This window comes from Nicotiana tabacum, chromosome 7 (assembly GCF_000715075.1).
Source record: "Nicotiana tabacum cultivar K326 chromosome 7, ASM71507v2, whole genome shotgun sequence".
NCBI lineage: Eukaryota > Viridiplantae > Streptophyta > Magnoliopsida > Solanales > Solanaceae > Nicotiana > Nicotiana tabacum.
The window spans coordinates 125,490,616-125,510,896 of NC_134086.1; the positions used below are offsets into that span (position 1 = coordinate 125,490,616).

Here is a 20,281-nt window from a genome sequence, read left to right on the forward strand (position 1 = left end):
GATACACTATCAGATGGCCGAGAAGACGAAGCAACATTGTTACAAAATAATAAGTGGTGTTCTTTTATAAAATACATAATTTTGGCGCAATTTTTAAAAAATATAATAGTGATATTTTGGAGCTGGTTTTGGGATTTGGGATTTTGCCAAAATGTAGGCAAAATCTATGGCCAAACATGTGTTTGTCAATAAAACCCAAATTTATTTTGGCAAAATCTATGGCCAAACGGGTCCACGAGTAAACTCAACCAGAAAGCTAGGAACAAAAGGAAGTCGATTCATTGAAGTTTGAAACATTCTTCTGGTCAATATAAAAGCCAATACGAAAGAGTTCATTTCTTTGTTCCTTCTCAAGAAAAAAGAAAAAAACCAACACTAATGAGTATGTCAATGTTATATTTTGGAATATGTCAACTAGAAGACATCATGATATGAATTACTTGCAAGAAAACTAAAGAAAACACAGACTTAAATGCTTTGATATCATAAATAATACACAGCTACAAAATAAGTTAATACATGCCTAAAATCACGGGGAGACGTGGATTGAGACAAATAGTGTTAGGGAATCATGACTTCAAAACGAAGAGCAAAGAGTTCACCTTGGCCTCTTTCTATGAACAGCAATATGAACTCAGAACGGAATCTTTTTACTATTCTTTTTCTTCAAAGAATTTTCACCATTCTCTCTGCAGCAACTAAGATAAGCTTGCACTTTATTCTTGCAATGAACTATCAATGGCAGAAGAAATCAAAGCCGATTCGCGGAGTGGAATACTCTGTGGACAGTATCTTAGAGGCTATAACTCTGTTAGCTGCCTCAGTATAATGAACTCCATCCCAACTTATGAACTCAGACCCTTCACTGCAAACCTGATAACCGGGGTGACCACATGTCACTCCTTTACGGTAGTTGTATGGAGGTCCTCCGTAGCCACAACATGCCATTAACGGATTTGAGAAGCCTGCAAATGCAGAATCATAACATATGAACAGTAGTTTTTAGTAAGCTGCCAACTATTTACAAATAGTCAGTAGCTCGTGAGAATAATTACTGTGTTGCTTTCTCAGCCCTCATTCTTCTTTAATTTCAAACTTTCCAAGTTTGGTGAATGAACAAGGTAACGGTAAAGAAATGGACCTTAAGCCTAACTCACTCCCAAAAGTTAGCTCATACGGTGGGAATGTCGTGAAACCATATAACTCATTCCCGCTCAACCAATGTGAGACATTCTACCCATAACAACAACTCAATTTGCAAGAAGTTTTTGATGACAAGTGAAAAGAACCTCTGTACATGAGGGTACAATAAGGAGGAAACATATTATTTTGGGAGCTAGCCAATCTATTTACTAATAATATCAGCATTTCAATGCCAACTTTAGTAGATCCATTCTGATCATTCACAACCTAAAAACTAGGAAAATCTAGCTGACTAACCAAACGAGAAACGTTTTATGCTTACCATAGTTGCTGGAGTTGGCTATAAGATCATATTTGATAGCATATATGTCTACATATACAATAGTAGCATCCTTCATTTCAGATCCCAACTCTTGGCACACATGTCGCAGCCCTTCATTGAACAGTTTTGCTGCAGAGTTGTAACTTGCAAGACAGCCATGTGGATCAAGATCAGAGGAAACTTTCTGAACCAGGGTAAGTTTTTGAGGTAGGCATCCTAGTGGCCCAGTGTTGTGGACCCAAAATTTCCGCCCTCCTTGAGAATATATGACCTACATTTGAAAAGTTTAAGGGAATGGGCAGACTCAAAAACTATCTAATTTTAAGCTATAATCATAAATCTTAAATTTTATGTGAAAGGATGGAGCACTAATATTTTTTATTCGTATCTAATAAAAGCTTTAGCCGTAGACATGCCAGTTCCAACTAACAGAATTTGTACCGGAATATCATCACTTATAATGCTTGTCTTCATTAAATTTCTTAGAACTTAAAAATAATGCACTTGAATTCTCACATGCAGATATTAAGGCCATAAATAGGGGAAACTCTGAAAATTTACCGTACTTAGATACTGGATTGGACATGCATCTGGTTCTCCAATTATTGGTACATGCTCAAGAATGGATATGTTTAGCAATATAAGAATGCAGAGCTAAATTACAACTTTAAAATATGGAGTGAAGTAGATCAAGTAGAAGACAGCGATATCAAAAACTTGATAACTAAATTGAGCCATGTCAGTTGGTGTAGATTGCAGAAACATGCTTGCTTACATTTATGTATATCTGCTATTTTAATTGTATAAAATAAGTTACAAACTAAAAGATATGTCTTTTATTACTTTGACTATGTCTTTTGTGCATTCATGTCCTAAATTTTCCCACACGTGTCATGTCCCGCCATGGTTATGTTTGTAAGTACACTTCACCTACGGGGTTCAAAATAAAACTTCGACTCTATTGCTCTAAGCTTCATTTGGGGGCAAAAACTGCTATCACATAAATCAGGTAGCTAACCTTTTAACACCTCATTAACCCTGCTGTGAAACGCTTCTTAACTAACTTTATCCTTCCTATGCTATTCTTCATATTAACTTATTGATGTTCTTGTTTGTGTTGTACTTCCTTCTTTTGGTCGGGAAAGCAGGGGAAAGTGAATGAATAGTGATTGAAGAAATTACCTGAATTGCATTCCTGATCTCTGTAACAAAGGAAGGGATCATCTTGACTACTTCTGTGTAAGACATGTTCCTAGCAAATGAATCGGCAAGGTCATTTTGTCCAATATCTATCATAAAAAGAGCATTGCGGAATCCTTCATCACCAACCAAATTTCCAGAACCTGGATGTAACAATATGAACCTAAGTCAAGATCATGTTCACACTTCTCGGTACAGGCCATTAGCATGGGTAACAAAAATTATCTATAAGTTTCATAAGCTTAACATCTCTTTGTGTTTGATGCTCTATTAGCAATGAACAAGAAAAACCAAAAAACTAGGGACACACCATCTCAATCTGAAATTGTAATGAGCATGTTGCGCACTATATAAGTATCTTTTAACTGAATTGAAAGAGCTGGCCTAGCTGGTCTCCAGTCCTCATGCAAACTGGGTAGTTTAATCGAAAACATTCATGTAAGAATAGCCAATACAACAGATCCGAGGGTATATAAATTTTTTAATGTTCTACTACTTTTATTTGGACATAGCTCGGCAATTCCAGTTCAGTTCTTTTCACTGACTAATAGGTGCATTCTTGCAGATAAAATTATAAAGATAACCTCTGTTATTTTCCACCAGCTCCAAAAGAGTTCTACTAAAAGACAAAAATGTATAGGGCAGAGAGACCTATTTGAAACAAAATGTGCTCTTTAGATATTAAACTAGAACAAAAGGGAAAAATCAAGGACTAGGTTTCAATTTTCACATTAGCTATAAACTTTCAGCTTTGATAACTAACATATTCTGTGTTCATAACAACAGCACATTAATGAGATTATGTCATTCAGTATTACTAGAAACACCTCAAAGTATGCAGATGTGGATTTTCTAAGCACAGTTATGTTGGAAATTAGTTGAGAGTATCAAGAGAGATCCGTACGACCCCCCCCCCCCCCCCCCAAACACACACACACACACAAATAGAAACACATGTTAATCAAAAATTATAAGATGAGAGTGATACAAGATTTGTACAAAGAATGAAAGGAAAGTGTAAGAATTACCAGCACTAACAAGTTCAATTGAGCGATCCTTGAAATGAAGAAACTGCATGACTTGAATATTTAATGCAAACGGTTCATACTTAGGCAGTAAACGAGATCCTGCTATAGCAAAATTTGCTCCATTCAAGAAAGTGGAACCCACAGAGTCTAGGTATGGGCTCAGGAACCTTGTATTAACACTTTGACCTGCACTGACAAAAATTCAATATCAGCTCACATACATTGGTATCCCATGATACTTGGAGAGCGCATAATTATGTGTCCATAACAAAACTAAGAACTAGATATACTATAAACTACACCATCGTTGATTCATATATAGTAGGAGGGGAAATAGTGCTTCTGGAGGGCCATACATATCCCAGAATAATGCAAGGCATAAAAAAATCTTTGAAAGTTCTATGAAAAATAGTGACATGAAAATATTGGAAATATTCCTCAGTGCGATCCCTATTACAACCTTCAAGTTTGTCCTCATTTTTATTTGCCATGATATTCTATATTCCCAAGGCACATGATAAGAATGTGAGAACCAAAAGATCCGCGGTAACTATTTTCCACACAATGAAGGTACCTGCTACATGTTCTGTCTCAATACAGTAGGAGACATAATAATCCTAATTGTTTTGCACATTGCATAATATTCATGACAATTGAGGTCCTAATTACCTTTCACGTTTTATTAACTGAAAGAAGAAATCCATTTAGATATCTGTATAAAAGATGTATGCAGTTTTTCTTTGTTTGTTGCAGCATGCACCCGTTCTCCCAAGGTAAATAAAACTTAGCACAAAGTAGTCCCATTAAGCATCACTCAACTAACTTTCATTGTAGTGCTATAGTCTTTCATTAAATGATTCAATTTGCCTAAAACAAGTACAGTCAAACCTCTCTATAACAACCTCGTTTGTTCCAATATTTTTTGGTTGTTATAGTGAAGTGTTGTCATATAGGACATATATTATAACATAACATAAAAATCAGGTCCGAGAAAAATTTGGTTTTTATAGTGAATGCCTATTATATTAAGATGCTATTATCGAGAGATCCGACCGTATTTCCAAAAGAATGACACAAAAAAACCCAGAGTAAACCATCGTCTGAAGATCGTTAGTTTATTCTGGACCCTGATATTTTCAGCCATCAATGAGTTACCAATTTTCTGTCATTTGATATTTACAAGAATATCACATTATAAAACAGAGACTGTTGGCAGCTGGCAGCCCGGTGCACAATAAAACAGAGACTAGCTAAATGAAATGAAGCAAAGTACACTTTCAACTTAGGTTGTATAAAGTAAATAGTATATTCAACAATTTCCGTTCAGCTTTTCTCAAAAGATTAAGAAGTGAATGGTCTATATTATGTACTATAGAGATCATAGTTTACCCAGTCAAAGTTTCATTATGAAATGGATGATGTAAAATAAACTTTGAACAAGGACACATTTTCAGGAGCATAAATTTTGTAACTAATGCAATGCTATGCTATTAGTGTCCTCAATTTGATTGCATGAATAAACCACAGTAGTCAAGCTTGCATTTAATGAAATGCCAGATGCTTACAAACATTAAAATCCAAGTAGGACCCAATCAAATATTCATCACAATCTTTCAAAGATATGATATTTTACCTACCAACCAATGCATGCAGTGGATCCAACCAACTCCGTACAAATTCATACTTCCAATGTACAATTAAACAAAGCACTACAGAAAATGAAAAGAAAATAACAAAGTAACAGGAAAAGAAATAGAAAAAAAGGAAGAAAAAAAAAAGGAGCAAGAGTGAATGGGACTTACAGAGAAAATCAAGAATGAGGCGACCATCAGAGAGACGACCAGTTGATCTGCGGAAGAAAGTTCGACCATTTGGGAGGTTAATCGGGTACCCGAGTCCGGCCACGAGTCCACCCGTATCCGAGTTAGAATCACCAAAATTGAAAATAACTGGCGCATTTTTACACTGAGCTAGAACCGGGTTTAGAAAACAAGAGGAAAGTACAGAAATGACGATAACATAAGCTGAAGCTTGTTGTAAGAATAAGGCCCAAGCCATGACTGGCTCTACTTTGTAGAAACAGACTACTCAGTTAACTTCATTTAGTACTAGTAGAACGTTGGCAGCTCCTGAAAATAGTTTGAAACAATGTGTGGGCTCCACCGACATGGTGGGTAGTCCCCATTTTGTTCTTTTCCCCATGTATGGACAAATTATTTTTTTATTCTTCTTCCTTTTTATTTTCAGAAGTAATTTTTACTAGAGGTGTTGAAAGAGTGTGGTGGACAAAATTAACTTATTGGTCTACACTATTTTACACTTTATCCCCACAACTTTGCGGATTAATTTGCATATAACAATCTTTGTCTGAGGTGCGGCATGATTCATGTTGGACAGTCAACTAGTAGCTCTCTTTATAACTATTACGATCGTTTGGTCGTCTATTAGAGTTACGCAAGTATTAGCTATACGTATTAATTATGCAGGTATTAATTATGTATGTATAAGTAATACATGGATTAGTTATACAGATATAGTTATACATGAATTAGTTACACAAGAATTATTTTTTTGAACATTTGGTTTTTTATACTAGATATTAATATACATTATATAAATTTTAAAGTAAAACACTTATATACTCATTTTTTATCTAATAGATTGAGAAAAGCAATAGCCTAGCAGTGAGGCATCTTCATGCTTGCTCTTCAAAGGATTTGATACAGATCAATTTTTCGAAGGAATCATTTATCTATAAAGTGATAGGGATAAATTTGTCATTCAATGTATTATTAATACATGCATTAGTTATTTCATTTCCTACCTTGCATAAAATAATACATAGATTGACTTATAACTTATACATGTATTATTTATGTAAAATTGTAAAATTACAACCAAATATGGTATTAGTTATGCAGAATTTTGTACAGCATAACTAATGATTACCCAACATTGTACAAGTTATGTTGCCTCCAATACATGGATAATTTTTCTCCTAACCAACTACTAAACAGCCTCTTAATACTATAGAGGAGTATTTATCATTCCACCCCGATCGCTCCACGACGTTTGGTGGTAAGGAAGAGAGTATTACACAACACATGCCTCAAAACTATGATTTGGTAACATTCATGATGGTGCATTATTTACTTCAATTGTAATGATGCAAATTCAAAATGATAGCCCTCCAAGCTTGGCCCTGATATTCTGGGATTCTCAAACAAGCTTACATTTGCGTCTCCACCTCATTGTATTGGATTCCATCTGAAAATACCAAAACCTGGCCCATATTACTACCTTATTCTGTCACAAAAATCTGGACTGCGACTAAACTCCAATAGGCTTTATTCACTACACATTTATAATTGGAAAAAACAATAATCAAAAACAGCATGATTACAACTGATAATTAAAAAATAGTCACAATTTAAAGTAATTAAAATTTAACCATTTTTTTATGTAAAGATAAAATGTGAACAAAGTAGCCTCAAAGGTCAGAGAAAATTACAGCATAATATGCTAGAATTTGAATTACATATGAGATCAGGGGCGGATCCACCCCTTTAGAAAGGGGTGGCATGGCACCCGCTAAGAGGATAAATTTTTTATATACATATATTGAAATTTTCTTAAATTAGGTTAAATATCTCATTCTGCCACCCGCAGTTATAAACTAGACAAAGGTGTCATGACTGGTAGACCTTTTTGAAAGCTTTTCTTGTTTGTAAAATTCAAATTGGAATTTGTCTTGAACCCTGTGTGTCTTTCCCTTTTTCTTTGTGTTTTTTATTTCCTTTTATCCCAATCATTTTCCTTTTTCAAATGCCTCCCAATTTTTTATTTGTCGTTTTATTATTTTAAATTGTTTTTCTCTATTTTATTATTTTATATGTGATTTCTAGTAAGAACACTCGAAAAATAGACTCAAAAACTTAAAATTATATAAAATAAGTATTCCTCTTTATCATAAATCTATGAGTTTTTTTCTTTCAAAGCCGAACAACTTGTGTCTTATGGGAATTTTGGATTAAGATAAACAAAATTTTGCCTTTCTATTATATCATAAATTTTTTTGTTATTACATAATTATTAAATATAATTTAAATATCGTTAGTATTAAATTATGATTAAAATTTCGTAAGCATTTCTTAAAAATGAGATTTACTACTTGTAGTTTATTTAATTATACTTGTGGGTATAATTTATTTACTAAAGACATTTTTTTTAAAAAAATCTTATTTTGGTTGATGTAATTCCCTTATTGCAAATGTTATTTTACTTGTGTAAATTTATTTTCAATATGTAGAAAAAGATGTAATTTCCTAGTGAAAATATTTATTTTATTTGTGTTGTTATAATACATGTGGTATTCCTTATTTAAAATGCTAATTATATTTATTTTTTGATATTTTAGGTGTAATTTTTATATATTCAAATAAAAGACACCTATTAGGTTGACCTAAATAAATTCAAAAAAATTGAATAAACATTCCTTACAAATTCCGTGTTAGTCATTACAAGGTAAACATTAAAGGAATAACACCCACCACCTTCAAATCCTAGATCTGCCTCTGTATGAGATTCCAGTATAATGTGTTGGAATTTTATAATTTTTATTCAGATTTTATCTCCGTTTAAAATAGTGGTTATTTTTCAATAACTTTACAAATGCTGGCTCTCTCGACTACTGGTCCGAAAATTTGCTAGCCCATGTTATTTTCACTTTAAAATTTAGATATAAGCATTTATACCCGTTTTTGGGTCACGTTTTAACGTGTGTCCGCTTTGCAAAAAAAAATTTCAAGCGTACCCACTTTTTCGCGTAACTTCAGCATACAGGGCTGAAGTAGCAAAGACAATCACGCAAAATTTCAGCATTCTAGTAGACAGACCTGAAGTAGCACGTGCTGCTGAAGTTTTTGTTTATTTAAGCATAGTAGCTGAAGTTTTGTTCTATATTTGTTGAAGTTTTTGTTTGTAATTGCTGAACTTAAGCATAGTAGCCGAAGTTTTGTTCTCTATTTGCTGAAGTTTTTGTTTGTAATTGCTGACCTTAAGCATAGTAGCTGAAGTTTTATTTTCTATTTGTTGAAGTTTTTGTTTGTAATTACACTAAATAAGCTGAAGTTTTTTATCCTGGATCATTAGTTTTGCCATTAAGCTTTTTCAAAAACTTCAGCAGAAGATGCTGAAGTTATTTAGTTCATTTATAACAACTTCATCACTAAATAAACTGAAGTTTTTTTTTTGTCCTAGATAAGCCTTTTCAAAAACTTCAGCAGAAGATCCTGAAGTTATTAGTTCATTTGTAAAAACTTAAGAACTAAAAGCTGGAGTTTTTTTTATCCTGGATTCATTAGTTTTGTCATAAAGCTTTTTAAATAACTTCAGCAGAAGATGCTGAAGTTATTTAGTTCATTTATAAAAACTTCAGCACTAAATAAGCTGAAGTTTTTTTTGTCCTGGATAAGCTTTTTCAAAAACTTTAGCAGAAGATGCTGAAGTTATTTAGTTCATTTGTAAAAATTTCAGCACTATATAAACTGAAATTTTTGAAAAAGCTTTCTAACATACTAGATAAATAATCAGATTGCCAATAGTATTTAAATTATAAATTTTGGAAACACTAAACATGAAAAGAACATAATTATCATGAAAAGAATCACTAAGTGTGACCTTAAACTTCCCATACGTGGAAATATTCACAAATTATTGTCTACTAACTTACGTAATTATTTATAATTTATTTTTTGATAATCTGATAAACATACTTATAACAATCATCCCATGAAGAAGTTTCATAGCAGCACCAACAGCAGTAGAAGAAAGAAGAAGAAGACGAAAGAGGAGAAATGAGACTAAAATTATTTAAAAAGTGGGTACAAGTTAAAACTTTTTAAAAAAATAGATATAGATTAAATGGGTGCGACCAAATAGGTATTTACTAATTTATATCATCGGCAAGTGGAATCTTCAAACTGATAGAAGCTCGCAATTACCAATATTAGAAGTGGAATCAGCCGTATCTTTTTTCTTTGCTAATAAAAAAAACAATATAATAATTCTTTTCTTCTGGCATGCTGGTTGGTTTCTAATGTTTGTTTTGTATCACTTTATATATCTTGCGGCTACACGAGAAATTACAAAATCTTCCTCAAACCGTATCGAAAAGGAGATCGATGATGCACAATGCTCTAACTTGTAGCGTATACACTGATATGCCGTCTGCTGTGAATTGGAACTTAAATGTTTTTGCCATATGTGGCCCCTTTCTTTATCTTGTGATCATCATCCTTAGAATCTACTCATTAATTTTGGTCTTCTTTTACATCTATAAAATGCTTACCCTTTTGTATAATTTTCCGTCACATCTTAGTAGTCACCATCCAGAATTAGATTTTAAACCACTCAAATTATCGTCATATATAGTTAAGATAACAACAAATGGGTAACGAAGTTTTACCTTTTTTGATAATGGTAATGGTGCAAGTTGGCTATGCAGGAATGAACATTGTTGGAACACTTGTCATGGATGCTGGAATGGACCCTTTCGTCCACATTGCTTATCGCCAAATAATTGGAACTATTTCCCTTGCTCCCTTTGCTTACTTCTTCGAGTGGTAATTACCCCTCATTCAATCACAAAATTGTACGAATGGGGATAACACTGAATATTATCGAATACTGGTCTGGTTGAGAAGAGGGGTTGCTCGGATGGTCAGCACCCTCTTCCCTTTCTCCCCTACCTATAACCTTAGGATCGTAGATTCGAGTCACCAAAGGAATAATAGCTTCAACAAAACAAAAGGGATCAAATGGGAAAGGGAATCAAAAAAAAAAAAAAAAAAATACTCCTCTAGTTTTTTTATCTAACCCTTTTTTTTAGACAAAAGAAATTGGTTCAAAAAATTTATCACTTTTGAATTTCCAAGAAGACATTAATAGCTTTTTTTTTAAATCCCACCCATTCTACTTTAAGAAGTCATAGATTCATTAATTAATTACACATATAAGGATACCTTAAAAGACTAATAATGTCCAAAGCTTTTCTTAATCATTATGTCAAAGTGTAAGGGACAGGTAAAAAGGACGGGAGGACGTAATCTATAACCATTGAAAATCTACTCATTAAATGCTAAATCAGCTTTGCTTAATTCAATCCAGGAAAACTAAGCCGCAGTTGACATCATCTATTCTATTCTGGATTTTCTTATGTTCTTTTTCCGGGTAAGTTTTCTCTATTTCAAGCACATCATCCATATGTCGTAACTACTCCCTCAGTTTCATTTTATTTTAAAGTTTTGAGTAACAAATACATAAATATTTTTTACAAATTTAAATGATAATTCGAGATATTGTGTGTTTCCTTTGAACATTCACGCTTAATTTCTGGTACGTATCCACTATCCAATATGCAGGTTAACCGTGAGTCAGATTGCATACTTCGTTGGGTTAAAGAATTCCACTCCTACAATCGCCTGTGCATTATCAAACTTAATTCCAGCAGCCACTTTTCTCCTGGCTATCCCTTTTGGGTAATAAATTTTAATTACTACTTTTCTTCAAATCAATATGAGTGTAACATATTATTAATCCCAAAATACTTATATTAAACACAGATGAATCCCAGAAACTTACTAGAAAAGTAAATTTTAATTTGGCAGGTTGGAGAAAGTTGGGTTTAGAAGTAAGGCAGGGCAAGCCAAAGCGTGTGGTACAATAATATGTGTTGGTGGTGCCATGTTATTGTCTTTGTATCATGGACCTATTGTAATTGGTCAATCTGGCATCCATTGGAAATTTGCAGAAAATACTGAGGAAAAGAATTCTACTGGCCATGTCAACTTAATCTTGGGACCTTTATTGCTTATTGTTAGCACTATTTTTTATTCATTGTGGATTATTTTTCAAGTAATTCTCTTTCTTTTCTATCACCAAACAAAGCACATTCTTATCCCTTTTTCAAATTTTCTTACTAAAAAATAATTCATTGCTGGAAAAATATTAACTTATTCATCAAATTTGGTTTTTTATTTATTTATCAGGCAAGAGTGAGCGAGAAATATGCAGCTCCATACACAAGTACAATGTTGATGTGCTTAATGGCAAGTTTTCAATGTGTGATAATTGGGGTTTTTGTGGTTCGTGACAAAGCTGCTTGGTCTTTAGACCGTATGAGAACTATTGCCGTTCTTTACAATGTAATAATTACGTTAACAAATTAAATTTAAATTATTGTTTGTATTATTATTCTTTATCTAATTCAATAGTGAATTTCAGGGAATTGTATGTACTGCGTTAGGATATTGTCTAACTTCATGGTGTATACAAAGAAAAGGTCCTCTCTATGTCTCAGTTTTCTACCCTTTAATGCTAATCATAACGGCCGTTCTTAGTTGGACTTTGCTTCGTGAGAAACTATATCTTGGAACGTAAGTCTTCATTTCACCAATCCAAATTGTTGGTTTTTAAATTTTAACTTACATTTATTGTTTGTGAATTTCAGAATTGTAGGATCGTTCTTGACAGTAGTGGGATTCTATGGTGCCCTATGGGGAAAGGATAAGGAGAAATCGAAGTTGGAGACAGAAAGTCTTGAGATAAAAACAGATAAATTAAAGCAGCAGAGCAAAGTTTGATTTAGAACTGCAATTATCTGGTCATTCAAATCCTGAAGTTCATGCCAGTAAGTAGAAGCTCCTAGGTATACACCGATCTCATTGACTTTCGATCAGCTTAGGAAATGAGAATTTTAGTAATCCATTTGGTTGACTATCTGAACTTTGATCTGTTGATGAAAATTTAATTCTTCACCTTATAACGCCTCACCTTCCTCTATGTATAATAAAAGGATTTTAAACAAATCAGTTTAGAGAAATCTAGCTTACTGGCTTTTTTATTTGAGGAGAATTTCATGTTAATTGATTCCCGTTATCTAGAAAAATAATACTCCGTAGATTTCAATATATGTTTAATCTTTCAACATCTATGTCTTATAATATTATTCATAGGTACAGTTGGAAATTTTTATTGAAATCATCTTTGGAGTTGCGCGTGTTACACAGACACGCAAATGGATTAATTTGCGTGTTAAGCCCTGCTCAATTTTTCACTTGTAGAAGCATGGCAAATGTATGAAATGAAATACTGAGGTTTTTACATCAATGTCAGAAACTACGACGAATATTATTAATTCGTTATGAATTATTAACGGTTCAATTATTGGTTTTACCATGGGCAAGAGAACTCACTTTTCAGATACAAGTATTAATCGGGAGCCAAGTTTGCATGTTAACTTGCATAATATCATGAAGTTATGAAGTTTAGTCTCAGTTATGTCTCCCGGCATATAATGCCAGGAGACATGTCATGCTAAATAAGCATGTCAAATAATTAACTGGTACTTCAATTCAACTTCCCTGAAAATTAAATACGAAAGCCACAAAACCGATGACTAGAGATATTTAAAAGTAAAACACTTTTGAATTGGTTTTATAATCTTATATATAATTCAAGTGAAAGCATTAAATCAATGCTGAAAATTCAAAATTAAATGACAAAAGAAAAAATTAAAAAAATTAAAGGATGAAGCGGGGCAAATGCACATAGAATTGATGTTGAGGAGGGAATAACCTAGCACGTGAGGAGCACATGTGGTGGTTAGTTAGTTAGGAGATACCAGATTATTGTTATTTGTTAAGTAGGTAGTACAACTGTAATTAGTTGTCATTATTTAGGATAGTTAGTGAGCATTATATATAAGGGGCTATGTACAGATTTCATTTACAGCTTTTCAATACAACAGTAAAGTCGATTACTGCATTTCCTCTCTTCTCTCCTTCATTTCTTCCTCTAAGAAGCTCAGCTTCCAGGGCTGTCACCTCCTAAATTCAACATGGTATTAGAGCAATGAGGCCATTATTATGATTTTAAAAGTTCGTAATTAGCTAAATTCATCAACTTTCAGCTTCAATTTAGGAGAAAGTTTCTTCTGAATCGATTTGATTTCTAGGGAACAACCTGAAGATTTCTGAGTTTGACAATGGAAGCAACTACAAACAACACTTTGCTTGAGAATTTGAGCCATAATCATCCTCTATTTCTGCATTCCACAGATAATTTTGGAGCGATACTGATCTCTCTGCAACTGACAGGATCTAAAAACTATTCCATATGGAGCCGAGCAATGTGTATTGCGATCCTAGGACGCAATAAGATGGGATTCATTGAAGGAACCTGTAAAAAGGAAAGTTATGGTCCAAATATGACAGATCTATGGGAGAGCTGCAGTGCTATCGTTCTATCGTGGATAATGAACTGTGTCTCGAAGGACTTATTAAGTGGAGTTATATATTCTTCAGATGCATGTGCTGTTTGGAGATATTTAAAGGAGAGATTTGACAAAGTGAATGGATCTATAATATTTCAACTGCATAAAGCAATAGCCACAGTGAATCAAGGAACTAGTTCTATTGCCAGTTACTACTCCAAATTGCGTGAACTCTGGGCTGAATATGACAGCTTAACACCAATTCCTAGATGTGAATGCCCAAAGTCAAGAGATTATGTGACTTTCATGCGGAGGCAAAAGTTGTTGCAGTTTCTCATGGGGCTAAACGAGACATATGAGCAGGCTCGTGAACATATCATGATGATGGAGCTACTTCCAATAGTGAACAAAGCTTGTTCTATGCTGGTTGAAAGAGAAATACAGAGAAGCATAGCACATATGACAATTGGTGGGGACAAAGCTGAATAACAGCCCTGCTAAGCACAAAGGGATCCTATGCTCAGAAAGTTAAAAGAAATTACAATATCCAATGTGACTACTACAAGATGAAGGGCCATACTAGAGATGGATGCTATAAGTTGATTGGCTATCCAGAGGATTTCAAGTTCAAAGAGAAATTTGGAGGCAATTCTGCACATAATATGATTTTGGGAGATACCATACCTCCTAATGCAGGGGGAGGAAGGAATCAACCTTTAGATGGATTGAGAGAAACAGATGCATTTAAAGGACCTGCATTTACTCCACAGCTTCCACATTTTACTGCAGAACAATATAACCAGATAATGAAGCTCCTCAACAATGAAAACATACCTGAAAGCTAAGAAAACATGGCAAGTAGCTCAACAAATATAGCGAGTAGTATTAAAGCTTTCTTTGCAAATGAATATAGTGATGAATGAATCATAGACATTGGAGCAACAAATCATATGATCTCAAACCTAGAACTACTGAAGAATAGGCTAGAAGTTAGTCAAAATGATTTAAAAAGGGTACATTTACCTAATTGAGGAGTCTCATATGTAACACACATAGGGTCCTATAATGTGATGAACACAGAAAGACTTGATGATGTTCTATACATACCTGATTTCAGATATAATCTCTTATCAGTATCTAAGATCACCAGAGCTCTAAGCTGTTGTGTTGGCTTCTACCCTAATTTTTGCATCTATCAATACCTTTGCAGTGGAAATGTAAATGAATTAGTAGAGAAATGAGAGGACTCTACTTGCTTCCTCAATCTTCTGCTGAAAGGAAGGGCATTGTATTGTTGGGATAGTTGGAAGGAATAAAAGTCAGGACATTGAGCTGTGGCATAGGAGATTAGGATATGCTTTTATAAGAGCAATAAGGCATTTGTTTACTTTGGCATATGATGAGTGTAAAAGGAGGTTAGGAAATTGAAATGTCTGCCCACTGGAAAAACACACTAGATTGCCTTTTAATGATAGTACTAGGAGAATCAGAAGATGAGGAGAATGATCAAGAGGAACAAAGTGTTAACAAAGGAAAAAATCAACAATCACAGGAAGAGAGCAGAGTCAATGAAGAAGCGGAGCATCAAGGTGAAGGGGGTCAGATGGTTGCAGAAGTTGAAGGTGATCAACAAATGTTGAGTCCTGATCCTAATAAGACTTTACCTTCAGCAAAGCCCAATATACCTCCTAAAAAACCAGCAGGAAGAACTGATGTGTCAAGAACATGGGAGAATGCAGCTAAACAGATTACAATAGCAGGAACAAAACAACAGGAAAAGAAGAATGCAACATTGGTAAACACTATAACCCAACAGTATCTTTCAGAACTAAGGGATCAACTGGGAGCAGACGATGTAGAAGGTGATGCAGGCATATGTAAGTATTATGATGAAGAAACTACAACACAGAATTTCAAGAATGTGGCAAGACAAGGGGACCTGTCACCTAGACACCTGGATATAATTAAATCAGCTGGTAGGGGAAAAAGGAAAAATCCAAAAGACTCACAAAGTATATTACCTGGGGTCCAAACAAGGAGGACTCTATCTAAATCTCACAATTAATGATGAATGCTATCATTTGGAATGTGAGGTCAGTGAAGACAATGCAAGCTTTTGAGAGACTAATCTTAATGCAAAGACAACATCATTTCCAATTTATAAGAATCATGGAGCCAAAGCAAAAAAGGAAGAAGCTGGAAAGATATAGAAGAAGGATAGGTATGCTGCAAGCTTTCTCTAATGTTTCCAACAAAATTTGGGTATTTGTGGATGATGATCATGGAGTGGAAATAGTATATGACCTGGAACAACAACTAACTTTGAAATTTACAAAGCTGGACACACAACTATCTTTTATTGTCACTTTTATATATGCAAAATGTGACTCAATAGAACGTATTGAATTGTGGGATAGTCTGTACAATTTGGCAAAGGATATGTCTTATCCTTGGATAGTAGGGGGGACTTCAATGTTATTTGAGAAGAAGAGGAAAATTTGGAGGTTTGCCTGTGTCACTGAATGAGATCAATGATTTTAGGCATTGTATCAACATCTGCAATCTCAGTGACCTAGGATTCAAAGGTAGTATTGATACTTGGTGGAATGAGAGAGGTGAAGAGGAATGCATTTTTAAGAGTCTTGATAGATGTTTAGGGAATTTGGAGCTTCAGCAGTTGTATCCTACTATAGAAGTATCACATTTATCAAAAATAGGGTCTGACCATATCCCTATGATGATAACCTGTAATAAAGATGAGGTCCCAATCAAAAAAGCTTTCAAATTTCTCAACTTCTGGACAAAACACAAAGCTTTCATGGAAGTGGTTAAGGAAAATTGGAAATCAGATTTTGTAGGGGACCCTTTCTTTGTGTTCAATCAGAAGTTAAAGAGACTGAAAAAGGCTTTAACTATTTGGAGTAGGGCTACTTATGGGGATATTTTTCAGAAGATAGCAAGTTTGGAAGAAGTGGTCCTAGCACATGAAGCAGAATTTGAAAGGAACCCAACATTTCAGAATAGAGAGAGACTGCAGAAAATTCAAGCTGAATTGATCAGATACTTAGCTTTGGAAGAAGAATTCTGGAAGCAAAAAGCTGGTATGAACTGGTTCCCGGATGGTGATAGAAACACAAAATTTTTTCATGCACAAGTGAATGGTAGAAGGAAGAGGCTGCAACTGAAAAGGATATAGAAAAATGCTGGCAACTGGTTGGAAAATAATGCAGACATGGCTGATGAGGCAATCAAATTTTACCAAGCTCAATTCCATGAGGAGTCAGTCCCTACAACATTTGGAATATTGGATTATGTCCCTTCCATGGTGGATAATTTTCAGAATGCACAACTAGTGCAACATCCTACTAGAGAGGAGGTTAAATTTGCAGTTTTTGGCCTAAATGGAGAAAGTGCAGGAGCGCCAGATGGGTTTTCAGGCTTCTTTTTTCAGATATGTTGGGATGTAATTGGAGATGACATAGTAGAGATGGTGAAGGCCTTTTTCAATGGACATGAACTGCCCAGGTACATTACACATACAAACTTGGTTCTGTTACCTAAAAAGAAGGAAGTTGTATCATTCTCTGATATACGACCTATTAGCCTAAGTAATTTCATCAATAAGGTTTTTTCCAGAGTAATTCATGAGAGGTTAGTAGATTTGCTACCTACCCTAATATCAGATGAGCAAGCAAGTTTTGTAAAAGGGAGAAGTATGGTTGAAAATATCTTGCTAGCTCAGGAGATAATCACAAACATTCGTTTGAGAACCAAGGCAGGACCAAATGTTGTCATAAAGCTTGATATGACAAAAGCTTATGATCGATTGTCATGGCTATTTCTAACAAAGGTACTGAGGAAGATGGGATTTGGTGAGAGGTTCATAGGCTTGGTATTTGGGATAATATCAAACAACTGGTATTCTGTGCTTTTGAATGGACAGCCCCATGGTTTTTTTAGATCAACCAGAGGTGTGAAACAAGGTGACCCATTGTCTCCTACACTGTTCATTCTCGCAGTTGAAGCAATGTCTAGAGGATTGAATGCCCTACACAAAAATCTATACTTTTGTGGTTTTGGGATGCCTAAGTGGAGTCCAAAGATAAATCATCTTGCTTATGCAGATGATACAATTATATTTTCCTCATCTGATGCCACTTCGTTGCAACTTATAATGGAGGTGTTAGCAGCGTATGAAGCAGCGTCTGGTCAGCTTATCAATAAGAGTAAATCAGCTGTCTATTTGCATCATTCTGCTAGTGATGAAGTAGTGGACTAGGTTCAGAGAATTACTGGTATTCCTAGGCAAGATTTCCCATTTACATACTTAGGTTGTCCAATATTTTATACTAGAAGGAGAATGGATTACTACCAAGGGCTCATAACAAAGGTGATGGATAAATTAAAGAACTGAAAAAGGAAGCTACTATCTATTGGAGGGAGAGCTGTTCTTATATCGCATGTTCTTCAGAGCATGCCCATTCATTTACTGTCTGCAGTAAATCCCCCGGCAAATGTGATTAACAGGTTACATAAAATCTTTGCATAATTTTTTTGGGGCAATTCAATTGGTGTTGAAAGTAGACATTGGGCATCCTGGAATACACTATGCTTACCATATGAAGAGGGGGAGGGGTGTTGGTTTCAGATCACTACATGATATGTCCACAGCTTTATTCTACAAGCTGTGGTGGAATTTCAGAACAAAGCCAAGTTTATAGAGCTCCTTTATGAGCCAAAAATATTGCAAAAAGATCAATCCAATGGTGGTGCCTTGGAGATATGGATCACATGTTTGGAGAAAGATGTTGGAATGTAGGGAGATCATTGAACACCAGATCCTTTGGCAACCTAAAATGGGGTCTGCTTTGTTTTGGTTTGAGAATTGGACAGGTCTAGGTGCATTGTACTGTCACACCACCAGATTTTGTGTGCGATGAAACAATTAATAACATATATGACGTGGTCTATGATGGGCAGTGGGATGAAGATAAGATCAGGGAAATTTTGCTAGAAAACCTTGCTTCACACATTCTTGACAACATACAACCACCTGTATCAAATGGGAATCTGGACAAACCTGTTTGGATGCTAGAAACTAGGGGTGAATTCTCTGTTAAGTCAAGCTGGGAATATTTAAGAAGAAGGCAAGAACCATGCAATGCATACAGGAATATTTGGGTCAAAAGTTTGCCTTTCAAGATTGTTTTTTTTATGTGGAAGCTGTGGAAGAATAAATTGCCTCTTAATGATTTTTTCAGAAGACTAGGATACCTGATGTCATCCAAATGTTGGTGCTGTAATGAGACAAGGGAAGAGACTACGCAACACCTTTTCTTTACATCCTATGCCGCTAATAGAGTATGGAAGTTTTTTCTGGTACATGCAGGTATTGCTGTGGAAGGAATCACTTTGCATCAAGCAATTGTTAGATGTTGAACTGTAGATGTTACTCATAGACTGAAGCCTATTATGCAAGCTCTACCATCTGTGATCGTATGGGAATTATGGAAAAGAAGGAATAGTTATAAATATGGGGATGCAGTCACAATTAATAGAGTAATATACCAGGTATTTTCTACCATTCAATCTCTAATCAAGCTAAGGAAGCCAGGAATTCAAAATGTTCCCCCTCGATGGCCAGATATGCTTAAGATGATGGAGGATTACACTCCTATCTTGAAGTATACTAAAGTTTTGTGGGAACTACCTAGCCAAGGGTGGATCAAAGTTAACACAAATGGAGCAGCTAGAGGCAATCCAGGTAGAAGTTCTATTAGATATGTGTTGAGGAATGAAGAAGGAGATGTGGTGTACACCTGTGGCAAGGAGATACCTGAAGGTTCGAATACAGTTGCAGAAGCAAAAGCTGTATATGAAGCTCTGAAGTTTTGTCTGGACAATGACTATGTCCTAATCGACTTACACACTTACTCAATGCTTCTAAAGAATGTAATAACTGGAGAGTGGAAGCCTCCTTGGGCTATAGGGGTAATTGTGTAGGAGATTAGGGATCTCATGAGCAGAGGCAATGTAACAGTATCACACACCTTTAGAGAAGACAATAGGTTAGTTGATCATATGGCAAATTATGCACTGGATGTTGGGCCTGTAGAGTGTCATTCTTTTGAGGATCTGGATACATAAGGAAGGAGGTTGGTGAATAGTGATAAATTACAATGTCCATACATCAGAGCTTCAGTTGCAAGAAATTAAGAAAAGGGGAAGAGGAGAAGACAAGGAATAAGGGGATGACAGGAGGATATTTATATGATCATCATGTTCAAAATCTATTGGTGGAGAGCATGATGAGAT

General features: G+C 34.9%; 3 protein-coding genes across 3 annotated transcripts; 2 read left to right on the forward strand and 1 right to left on the reverse strand.

Annotated features, from left to right (window-relative positions):
* Positions 1 to 467: 467 nt before the first annotated feature.
* Positions 468 to 5,833, reverse strand: LOC107817553 (GDSL esterase/lipase At1g09390-like). The gene is made up of 5 exons (XM_075217585.1): positions 5,496 to 5,833; positions 3,694 to 3,879; positions 2,648 to 2,808; positions 1,466 to 1,736; positions 468 to 965 (listed from the first exon to the last, which is right to left on the reverse strand). Exons 1-5 carry the CDS (start codon positions 5,749 to 5,751, stop codon positions 736 to 738), a joined length of 1,104 nt encoding a protein of 367 aa, XP_075073686.1. The 5' UTR covers positions 5,752 to 5,833; the 3' UTR covers positions 468 to 735.
* Positions 5,834 to 10,140: 4,307 nt separating this feature from the next.
* Positions 10,141 to 12,583, forward strand: LOC107817554 (WAT1-related protein At1g09380-like). Its single transcript, XM_016643408.2, has 7 exons — positions 10,141 to 10,316; positions 10,861 to 10,923; positions 11,115 to 11,231; positions 11,361 to 11,607; positions 11,742 to 11,897; positions 11,977 to 12,128; positions 12,203 to 12,583. The coding sequence occupies exons 1-7, from the start codon at positions 10,141 to 10,143 to the stop codon at positions 12,333 to 12,335; spliced, it is 1,044 nt and encodes a 347-aa protein (XP_016498894.1). The 3' UTR covers positions 12,336 to 12,583.
* A 1,155-nt stretch (positions 12,584 to 13,738) lies between these two features.
* On the forward strand, positions 13,739 to 14,455 carry LOC142162273 (uncharacterized). The gene has a single exon (XM_075218605.1). The coding sequence runs from the start codon at positions 13,739 to 13,741 to the stop codon at positions 14,453 to 14,455; it is 717 nt and encodes a 238-aa protein (XP_075074706.1).
* The last annotated feature ends 5,826 nt before the right edge of the window (positions 14,456 to 20,281 follow it).